A 12,199-nucleotide genomic window follows, 5' to 3' on the forward strand; every position below is an offset into this window, starting at 1 on the left:
ACCTTCGTTTTCTAAGACAACAAACATAGAGGAGGGTTCACAGGTCGTGTTTGCTCTTAGTCCGAGAACGATGGAAATCTCCGTTGCAAACATACGGATACGTGTAACAGCAGCCGACATGAATACAAGTGTTAACATCAACCCCAAAATTGGTTTTTTCAATACAACACTCCTAGGGATTTAAGTGGCATTAACTACTTTTATAAAGAATTTAACAAAATAAGTAAATAAAAAGTTCCGACATTTCTAAAATCACACGGGTGATGAGTTAGGTGTTCCAACACACCAAAACCACAGCCACACGTCTAAGTTACATAGATTGGAGTTCTAGGCCTTCTACAATCTTTCAAGACTCAAAATTTTTGCAATTTCCTCAAGACTATCCTTATTGACCCGATTGCTTATTCTTGGAAAGTCCCTACTTTGCAAGGTTCAGTGTGGACTTCTATCTTGTTTATGGAATCAAGTTTGTGACCTGTAAAATACAGATATAACTGCTATGTTGCTAAAAAAAGGCTCGTGTTTCCATGTGGTGTTAGCAGTTTATCCAAATATAATTCAGAAAGAAATAGGTAAGGTAGAAAGACTTGATGACCTAGTTCTTAAGGCCACAAAGAAGGTCATTTAATGGTGGTCGCGTGCATTGCATATTGGTGCGGAGTGAGTGAGAGAGAGAGAGAGGGAGGGAGAGAGAAACACTGGATCAGGCCTGCCCCAACAGTTAGTGAGAGAGAGAGAGGAAGAGAGGTAAGAGAGGTTGGGGCAGTCCCCTGCCCCAACAGATCCAGAGAGAGATATAGAGTGAGAAAGACATTGGGGCAGGCCTGCCGCAACAGTTAGAGAGTGAGAGAGAGAGGACGAGAACCTAACAGAGAGAGAGTGAAAGAGAAAGGTTGGGGCAGTCCCCTGCCCCAACAGTTAGAGAGAGAGGGACAGAGCGAGAGGTGAGAGAGAGGGGGAGAGAGAGAGGTGAGAGAGAGGTTGGAGGCAGGGTCCCCTGACCCAACAGTTCCAGTGAGTGAGACAGTTTGGGCAGGCCTGCCCCAACAGTTAGAGAGAGAGAGTGAGAACCCAACAGAGAGAGAATGAGAGAGATAGAGAGAAAGAGAGATTGGGGCAGTCCTCTAACCCAACAGTTCCACAGAGAGAGAGAGTGTGAGAAAGATGTTAAGGCAGGCCTGCCCCAACAGTTAGAGAGAAAGGTGAGAGAGAGGGTGAGGGAGTCGCCTGTCCCAACAGTTAGAGAGAGAGAAAGATAGAGTGAGAGATATGTAAACAGAGAGAGAAGGTGAGGGAGAGGTTGGGGCAGGTCCAACAGATAGAGAGAGAGGGGGAGAGAGAGTGAAAGAGTGAGAGAAAGAGAACCCAACAGAGAGAGAAAAAGAGAGAGACAGTGCACAACAGGGAGAAACAGTACATAACAAAGAGAAACAGTGCACAAATCGAGCGATCTTTACAACAAATCACTAATTAATGCACTAATCGGCCGATTTGTTTCGATTAGTTCAATAAATCGACCGATTAGTGCACTGAAAAAAAATTCAGAATACATAACCATCGGATCGGGACAACTCGGGATCGGCCAGTGACTGATCCCAATTTAGTCGGCCGATTTTAAAAAACGACTGATCTTTTAAACAATGGTTTAGCTTGAGAGGCTAATCCCAAGGCAAATAATTTGGCAACCTTCGGTGATACTATTTATGGCCTCACTTAGCTTGCCTCTACAATTATTTATCAACCTCTTGCCTTTCTTTAATGGTAGTATCATTGATCAGAAAAGTACTGATGGTTGCTAATACAGAATACAAATACCAACAAGTGGTGAGGCAGGTTGAATAAACTCTAGTCAAGAGAATTCTTATGAACCAGTTGAAGCACTTGTCTAGAACCTCTTAGCCAAGCACCTTATTCAGGTGCAAGACAAATCAAACATCCTATCTAATACCTAGTTATGATAATGATGACAAGCACTCTCTAAATCCATCTACTAGCTGTAATTGACTAGATGACAAAATTGTAAAAGCATCAGCAATGTCATATTAAGTTTATCTCGCTTTTTAAAGTAGGTATTTCCTATTGTTAGATTGTAAGCTATAACAAAATCAAGAATAAAATCACCCATCTAATTTCTTTTCTCAAATCTATATTTGTGCATCCTTTCATATCCTCTACTATCTTTGCCTACATGACTATTTAAGTCCCAATCTAAAAAGGTCCTATCTCTATTTGGGATCCCTTGGACTAGTCCATCCATGTCCTCCCACAATTAACTATTAATTCTATCCTCTAATCCTACTGGTGGTGCATAAGCACTAATTACATTAATTATCTCTTCTCTTAACACAAGTTGAATGAATAAGAGCCTATCAACTACTCTCTTAATATCTATTACTTTATCCTTTAAATCTTTGTCGACCATTTTACCTACGTCATTTCTATTATTATCTTTTCTTCTTTCTTTTTGGTGAATCAGTGATATTATTACCTTTCCTATAAACCAAAGTTTATATCCATCAATTTCCATAGCTTTTGCCTCTTTCCACTTAGTTTCCTACAAACAAGCTATGTTAACTCTCCTCTGTTTCATTGTATCTACTAACTCTCCATATAAAGCTCCTATTTCCATATGGTCAAACGAATCCTATTCTTTTGGACTAAAATTTTTACCCGCTGGTCCAAAATAGCACGGGAACCCTTGTCTACTTATCATTGCACCTAGGCATCATTGCAACGCATCACTTCCAAGGAACACCTAGCTAACCCTTGCTCATTTCACAATGTACCCGGGTGCCAGAAGGCATGTCACTTACAGGGAACACCCTAGCATGAGCATATAACGTTGGATCAGGATTCATGATGGGAATGTGGCAAAACTTGTCCATTGGCTGCCAACCTAACACAACCCTCCTCGCTTCTCATCCGAGCTTGGGACACGCAAAAGTTGACCAGATGCAACTTCTGAAATATTTCCAAAAAAGGTTGACTAGGTGTATTACTGTAGGTTTCAAGTTACAAGGTAACATTAAAGCACTCCATGGGTACATAAGAAGAATTCATAACATGTGGATCAATGAGAAGTATGTTATACCTACCATAGAAGATGAAAGATCAAGGACTACAACTGTTAGTGGGACATAAGGAGTACCACTAGATCGTAGCCAATGAGCCTACCACCCATTGGCATTTCGAAACATCTGCTACTAGAGATCATAGAAGAAAAGGATCGCTTATTATAGGACTTCATAAACATGCATGTCAACCAAAAAGACAAACAGCATTAAGTATTTGGCATCTCATAAGTTTCTGGATCATAACCTACACATCTCCGTCTTCCGATCAAACCACATATCCGATTTTTTGTTAACCATAAGTCAAAAACACATATTAACAGATCTTAGCATCAGTTCACCTCTTACAAAATGAGGATGCAAAAAAACCTAAACGGAATCCAAATACATGAAATGTAATATTATTTGGTCACAATAATACAACATTCCACTTAAAATGTCAAATATGTTTTCAAAAAACTAGACTAGGAATTCTATGACATTTATTAAAACTAAACGGCTTCCAAATACTTAAAATCCAACACTATTAGGTCACAATAATACAACATTCCACTTAAAATATCAAATATGTTTTCAAAATACTAGACTAGGAATTCTATCACATGTATTGGATGCATAAAACATACACCTAGTGCATCACATGATGTGTCAATGGTTCAGTTCATCATGCTGTTAAGAATTGAAATATTCTTAACAATCTATTTATCCACAATATCCTATCAAACAAAGAAGATTACGTGTATGTGTGAGAACTTAAAATCACAATATGTGCTCATGACTGAATATGAGCCAAGTGATCACGTATACAGCCTCTAATACATAAAAGATATAACCAAACCACCCTCAACTTACAAACAACCAGAATATATGGTATATACCACATTACAATTGAACTCCCAACAGAGGATCAAGAAATTGTTTCTTCTTCTCTCTGGACATTTGGACTCAAACAGCTATCCAACAACTTAGTGAACATTGGAGCATGCAAGGATGATCATAGCAATTGGATAATTTCCTAAGCAGTGTTTTAAAAAGCGGACGGCCTAGAACCTAGGCAATCCAAAAGGTCTGGGCGCATCGCTGAGGCCTAGGTGGCCAAATTAGGTGGATATCCCTAGGTGCCCGCCTGGGCTCCTGGGAACCCGCCTAGGCACCCGCCTAAACCTACCTAGGCGCCCGCCGGGCGGCTGCCCAGGGGCGGAAATGCCCCTCGTTGAGGATATTATTTTGTCATTTTTTTAATACTAAAGGTGCAAGATTGTAGGTTTTACGTTCATTTGAAACCTAAAACCTATAGAACCTATTTTAGAGAGAGAAAAACCCAAAAAAAAAAATTTCTACTGGGCCGCCTAGGTTCTGGGCACCCGCCTAGGCGCTAGGCTGCCTGGACCCCCCGACTCGCCTAGGTGCCGCCTAGCGCTTTTTGAAACAATGTTCCTAAGAGAATTGTATAACTTCAAGAGTTATGTATCCAAGAAAAAAATTCACAACCTCATGTACTTATATGTCAACAAAAAAAGCTACAACTAGAACCGATTGTTTAAATATTACAAGGATTGAACGTCGTCAATTCAGCATTGGATAAAAAAAGATGGAATGGCCATTTTTTTTCAGTGAATGGTTTACAATTATTTTATTGATATGAGTGTTCTATATCGGATAAATTACCAACTCTTTGTTTTGAAACCATCTCTACTAATGCAGTGGTAGAAAGAGTGCCCTGTTGTGCCTGGACTTCAAACTTTAGCTTCAACCAAAACCAATTGCTTAAATATTACAAGCATTGAACATAAGTTTACATCAATAACTCATAGCTCATTAAGAAAACATCGAGTAAAACGACAAACTCCTACTATTCCTTAAATCTAGAGAAATAGATGCTTACTTCTAGGACTTCTACTATTCCTTAAATCTAGATGCATACTCTAGGTTCTTTGATGATTTCTTCAACAATTCTAGCAATAAAACGTTAAGTATTTCAAGGAAAGAAAAATCAGACATTTGTAGGTACCAGAATGATGACTCCCACAAAAGATTAACAAGCAAAAAATTAGACAGAGTAAATAAAATTCCTTTACATATTCAATAGAATTTCTTTATATGGTCAATACCACAAAAGACTAACAAGCACCAAATGAACACTAAATCCATAGATTGTATCCATCTATGAGTAAATTCCGAAGAAACGAGATATTCCAAAGTTCCTAATTAAATGAAAAGGCAACAGCTAACAGCAAGACGGTGATAAAAATTATTTCCATTCATCAACAAACCAGAAATCAAAGACATCAAAGACCTTATCAGAGAAAGAAGAAAACGCCTAAGTTTCAAGACAAAAATTCAGTAATAATTCATACCACCCCATTCGATGGAGAAACGGATTTCTGATCAAGTTGCAATTCCTTCAATTCTAAGGCAGCATCTTCCACCTCCCCGTTTACACTTCCCACCATGCTTTAGTTTCAATTAACAGTCCACAGATATTGTTCCCTCAATGTACTTTTCTACGGCAAACTAGCTCAGGAACAAAAATATTACAGGAACTGTGTCTAGGGCGTGGGCGTTTACAACGGACCGGTTAAGCAAAGCATAAAGAGAAAACCAGTCCTACGTTTATAGGGTAAGCAAATGACCATTCGAATGCAAATTAGTCCCCACATGGAGACGAGATGGGGAAATACGGAACCTCCCTTTGCTGTGCACTTGAAGAAAACCCTGTTTGCAAATTTACTCTGGCTAAAATGTTATATGCTCCCGCGGGAGCAAAGTGTGCGTGGTATTAGTGGGTCGGATCGGACCAAAATGGAAAGGGTCTTACATAGAACCAATCAGACTTCGATTGTGTGCCAGCATTACTCTCTCATAATTGTGACAAGCTTTTTATGCTCGCTCTACAACATAAAACTTATATACTTTCCTTTATCCAACCTTTCATTCTGAATGGAGGCTTAAGATTGCCCCAATCATAATGCCACGTCTCTATATTATTATATTTTTAATTTTATTTAGATAAGCTATTTTGACACAAATTTTGTATATCTAATCCTCTATTAAACTTGCACTAGCAAAAAATATTAAAAAAATATTTTCAATAAAATAAAATGACCAAAATACCTTTAAAGTTTCAAGGGATATTTTGGTCATTATATTTTATCGAAAAATTATTTTTAATACTTTTTATAAGTGCGCCCCAATGAGAAGATCGGACGTACCAAATTTCATAATTTGTATAAAAAACTAAAAATAAAATACTTTGCAAAGTCGAATTTAGGATCAAATGGTGAGTGGCTCTCTTAATCAAAATTAAACGATTGGATGGTAGGGGAAGCATAGATCTTCTACGCTATAGGGGAAGTATAGAAACATTTCTCATAAAGTATAAGATTTTAATAAAAAAGAGTAAAAAACGAAGAGTGATTTCATATGGACCCTAAAATTTTAAATAAAATACGAAATACTCCACTTATATGCAGAAATTACAAAGAAAGTCCGTCAACCCATTTGTTTTTATTTTTAAAAAAATTCCCCCTGCTCAATCTAAATTTTGATTTGTCTTGTATTTTATTTTTAGTTTTTTTGTTAGTAGAGTAGTGCCTTGATTCTTGGGGCACAGTCCTACTAATAAAAAGACTAAAAAGAAAATCGAAATTCAGGTTGACCGATGGTCAATTTTGATAAAAATGGGTTGACCGACCTTTTTTGTAATTTTCACACATAAGTTGAGCATTTCGTATTTTACCTAAATATTTAGAATCCATATGTAAATCACTCAAAACTGAAATAAGTTACAAAAAGCACCATAAGTCTACAAAAGACGATGGAACAACTTAGATAAAAGATGAATATGGACCAATTTGATTTAAAAAATTAAGAAGCATTCAAAAAAAATTTAAGAAAATAGAGCTTATAATAAGAAAATTTCACAAATATGATGGAAAACATACAAATTCTATAGAAATACATTTCACAACATCAATTCTATGGAAATAATTGAATTTCTATAACTCTAAGTATGTAAATGTGTACCTGCCTTGGCACCTTGCCTAGGCCGAGTTACTCGGCCATCCAATCCGATTTGGCCGAGTCTCGGAACACAGTATAACAGAGAATATCGATTCTTGGAAATGGCTATGGTCTCAAACAGCTAGGGTGTTGACGATTAGGGCACCACATCATCCTATGTTACAATTGCACCTACAATGAATCAAAAGTAGAATTGAAAAAAAAAAAAAGGAAAAAAATGAATTTTAGCAACTTGGTCAACTCAAGGGCTGCATCTATGGTCAAAATATGATTTGAACAAGAAAAAACTTAATAGATAGCCATAATTGATGGATTTGATAAGAGTTGGTTATGTAAGGCCCATCTGGTTTTCCACGAATTGAAGACCTAAAACAGCATGTACATACCTCTCAATCCATTTCCTCCCACAAAAACTCTATTTGGAGCACCTAAGACAGTAAAAATCTGATGGATCTTGGATATCTTCAACTGTATGTGAAAGAAAGACTTATATGATCATGTTGGGGATTCTTTTTTTTCACCTCTTTTTTTTTTCATTTTCTTTTGACAAAGATCACTTACAAGTAGTATTATTACAATAAACTCTTGCTTCAAAGAAATAAAACTAGCAAATCTAATATCTTGAAAACCTTGATGCCACTAAACCAATTTTCTTTAAACAAAAAAAATAACAGCAATTCTTATGCTTGTAATTTAAACACAATATAATTAAGGGAAAAGTTTATATAGAGCCGAGGCTTTAAACAATCAAATTTGAGCCTACCTCAAACATTTCACTATAAGAGGTTGTTTTGATGCCCAAATATCCTCAAATTGATCATCTCAACATCAAGATGTATGGACATGAGAAAAAAAATGGATTTCAAGTTTTGGATATAGTAAATTTTGTAACGTATTTTTGGACCGTCAATTTTCAAGATTTTCAAGTTTTCATAGATCTATCCATCTACACTATTTTTGAAGTTTTAAACTTTATAAATAAAGATGAAAATATATTTTAAGGCTATCGCAAGTATTTTCAGTATTGAAACTATATTTCTCGCCACTATTTGAAGGTAGGCTCTAATTTGATAGTTTACAGCTTAGGCTCTATACAAATTGCACCCTGTAATTAAATATGGCAAGAAACAAAAAGAGAATGATGGAGATTACCTAAACCGGGTTTATTACACCTCACACCGAGTCATCACCATCCGATGGCACAGGATCAATGATCAACCTTCAATCTCAACCAGGAAAGCAAATTTAGGACAAATCCTCTAATGGAACTTTGAACTCCTCTTGATCACAAATCTCAAATTTAGATATAACCCATAAAACCTAGCTTAAGATAGATAGCATCTACTTACTACTACCCAACCCCTATGATCAAGATGACATACCATAAAAAAGAGAGAGATAGGTGATCTAAGTGGGGCATGCCCCTTAGATCTACTTAGAGAGAGAGATGATCTAAGAGGTGGGGCGTGCCCCTTGCTAAATTCTAGAGAGAGAGAGCTCCTAGGGTTGGGGCATGCCCCCTATTCTTACCAATAAGAGAGAGATAAATATTTAGACAGAGAAGAGAGATATTTGGTGCAGAGATTTATGGCCATGGGTTCCTCTATTTATACTGCTAAAATAGGATTACGGTTTCTTAAGATTTTCCATGGTATGTATCTTTTTGTGAGATTGAATATACATCATTGATCTTGGGTGACTTGTGGGGAGAGAAAGAGATTTGAGCCCTCTATTCTATAGATAGGCCATCAACCTCATATGGAAGGTGCTAGAACATTTACCCCCCATTCTCTAAACCATTTTCCTATCAATAGAAATTAAACAAATTAATTCAATCATAATATTGTGCTTATAAAAAATATGCACAAGTCTCCTCATGCTTTTCAAAAATTCATTCAAAACTTCCTCAAAGCAAAGGCTTTCTAAAACATCGCAAAAGTTTTTTCTTCAAGCCAAAGCTTGATCCAACAAAATTGGAAAGCTCCTTGGAGTGGGGCATGCCACCCTAATGGGCCCTACCCATATTGCAATAGTGGGTGCAGCTTATTGGGCCCCCCATGCAATAATCAAATTCATTAAAATATTATATGATTTTTAAAAATCCATAAAATTCAATTTAAATAGTTAAATCAACCTAAAATCAATATATTTATTTTTATAAATCCAAATTTGATAAATAAAATATCCATAGATCTAGAAAAACTCAAATAAATTCTAAAAATCATATATCATTAAAACAAATATAATTAAATTCATTAGATGGAAAAAAGGTCCATATGGTATAGAAATTAAATAAATAAACACTATAGCACTCCACCTTCAACTGTGGACTACGACCCACACTTACTTTTTCAAACCGACCTAGTGTTGCCCATGACCCACAGTCCACGCAGGGGCTCATTAGTGGGTCACCAAAGTCTAGCCAATGTGCAAGGGGTTGTAATCCCAATTTGTGGATTTCAGGTTCCCTCTAGAGACGTACCAATGTCACCCAGACCTGATGCAACCACTGCTCATATGGCGCATAGGGGTATCTCTCGCACAAGCATAAGCTTCACCCTGAAAGGTGGTTCGCTTTTTCAAAATGACTATCATATATGCATGTTGTGTAATGACACACGGATGAGGCTTTGGCCCCCCTCTCTAAAGGCCACAATCACACACAAGGGCCACACAGTCCCTTAGCTCACTCATCTGAGCATACTCCGACCTCAACAAGGGATGACCTATTAAAACCCTTATCAAATAGTTTTCTATACCCAGGTAATGTAGGTTTTTTTAACCGACTGACCTAGTTCGTAAAGCTCAGCTCAGTATCAGTAAATGTTAAGTATGGTCCACGAGGGACCACAATCCCACTAAATTCATGTTCCATTATATCAAAATGTTTATTACAAGCACACATAAGGCCTTTAAGGCCACACCCACCCAACAGTATGCCCCAAAAAGATTTGTTTGAGATGAAAGGGCTCCAAATCAAAATTGTTTTCAAAACCATGATCGTAAAGATCTAAGGATCAAAATGCATACTTTTTTTATTCATTCCTTCTCGAGCCCAGGTAGTGTTTAAGAAACTTAGGTGAATTATAGACCGGTTCCACATGTATGAAATGTCATGATTGTTCTTATTTTAGCTGTGAAGTCCAAAAAGATTTATCTCCATGTTTAATGGATGCTACAAATGATTTTTTCATTGTTAGAGGATGACACCAATTGTTTGCTCATTGCTTAGGGAATTATTCGACACGTTTCCTGTCCATTTAGGCAACGAATCCAAATGTTTGTCCTTATTTTTGTGATGATTCCAAATGTTTGAGATGGTTCCAAGAATTTGTTATTTCTTTAGGGAATGATCTTAATAACTCTTAAGGCGACCATTCCGTCTCTAAGGCCACAACTATGCAGCACCAATTAGAGCCATGCATGCCCAAGGCCATCAAGTGGCCAATTTGCAGCCCTCTACTCAACATTTGAGCTACTAGGCATGGCCGGAGCGTGCACTCTCTTAAACATGGTGGCAATGCCAATTCGACACTGTTATACATCATTTTTTACATTCTGGGTCACATAAAGAGAGAGCCAGTAACAATCTAGTTCTGCTAGTATCCAAGACACCACCAAACCACGGGAACACTGCAAAATAAGCCTAAAGTGTGCAACCTTAAAAAGAACATTGGAATGGCTTCAAAAAGCATGAAAAAGGTATTTTGGGATGCCTGAAGGACGCTCATAAAGTTTCATTACATTTCGATGATATTTTACATGATTAGGGCGAAACTCAATTCTCAAACCCACCTCTTGTTTTACTGAAAAGAGATCTTATAACTACAACCCCATTTTTTGAGATTCAAAACAATACCAAACCGCTGCCATCAGACGACAGTGTCGAAAAACCCCCAAGGATCAAATTTGGGCTCACTCGAACCTTTCAAGACTATTCTAGGCCCAAATTAACCACAAACGGGTAGGTTTCATACTATTGCAGTGTGGCCTCAGTGAACCAGTTGCCATTTCTAAAAACTGTGTTTTCACCCTCGGGATAATTTTCAAGTGCTCATAGATCGCTTATTTAGACATGAAACAAGCTCAAAATTGGTCACGAGTTAAACCTCGACAGCTCGGTCATTTTGACATATGACACGCATCATGGCGTGGCTCGAGACAAGAGAACTTCTAGAGAGAAGGTGGGCCCAAAAGCGTAAAAATCATAATTTTTGAAAGAAGACATTTCGTACTTCGAGAGGACATACCTTATATTCGGGTATCAGAACGATACAAATATGGGTCTGTTGAGACTACATTGCGATTGGGTACAATTTGATATAAGGTTTGCATTCAACCGAAGGTCGGATAGCGTGAATTTCAAGGTTGAAGATGGCAAGAGTTTCCCAGTCATCGGATCCCATTTTTCGACGACTTCCTAGATTTGGAATGTACTCAAATAAAGATCAAATCTTAAAAAACTTAGTGCATAATAATCACGACAAATATCCTCTTCAAATGAAGATCAAAAAGAGGATTTGGAACATCACGGATTGTACTACATTGATGATCAAAGGCTATGAACTTGGCTGGATTTTTACCCTTTGAGAAAAGTTTGTTTCAAGATGATTAAAGGACATCAAAATGTTCAGAACGAATCAAGCATCAATTCTACAACAATGGATTGTTCAACCACTGCCACAAGAGTCTGAAAAAGCTCCCGAAGTCTAGCAATGGCAAGAGGCCACTCAAGCAGGGATGGTTTCGTCATTAGCTTAAAAGATTTAAGGGGTATTTTGGTCATTTTGTCCACAAATGGTATTTTATTTTAATTCATTTAATATGTAATTTTTAGCAATTTAACTTAGTTTTGAGCATTCAACCCATGTTTGGGGGTTGCTCTATATAAACAAGCTTAGGTCAACTGTAAAAGAGTTGGATTATTTGTTAATGAAATTGAGGCATTAGCTTGCGTTTACTCGGCTTTGCTTCTAATTCTTGGATCCAATGGTGAGGAGAGAGAAATTACCCTTAGCCTAGGCACCCTAGCCTACCCCGTAGTCCACGTGCACCAACCTTGACTCGCAGCAAACCTGTGTTCCCATTTGTCTCTCTATGCGCCT

The 12,199-nt window shown here is 37.4% G+C and overlaps 1 protein-coding gene across 4 annotated transcripts in view; it reads right to left on the reverse strand.

The window, feature by feature from the left end:
* The window catches only part of LOC18423699 (methionine aminopeptidase 2B), a 42,388-nt gene extending 36,675 nt beyond the window's left edge, over nucleotides 1-5,713 (reverse strand). For all 4 annotated transcript variants that reach the window (XM_020674952.2, XM_006828297.4, XM_088873493.1 and 1 more), the window contains exon 1: nucleotides 5,429-5,713. In XM_020674952.2, the coding sequence (XP_020530611.1) occupies nucleotides 5,429-5,524 (96 nt within the window). In that variant the 5' untranslated portion in view covers nucleotides 5,525-5,713. The remainder of the gene's footprint in view (nucleotides 1-5,428) is intronic.
* Between the last annotated feature and the right edge of the window lie 6,486 nt (nucleotides 5,714-12,199).

The sequence above is a fragment of the Amborella trichopoda genome, chromosome 8 (genome assembly GCF_054954075.1).
Source record: "Amborella trichopoda isolate Santa Cruz 75 chromosome 8, AtrichopodaSantaCruz75HAP2 v2.0, whole genome shotgun sequence".
NCBI lineage: Eukaryota > Viridiplantae > Streptophyta > Magnoliopsida > Amborellales > Amborellaceae > Amborella > Amborella trichopoda.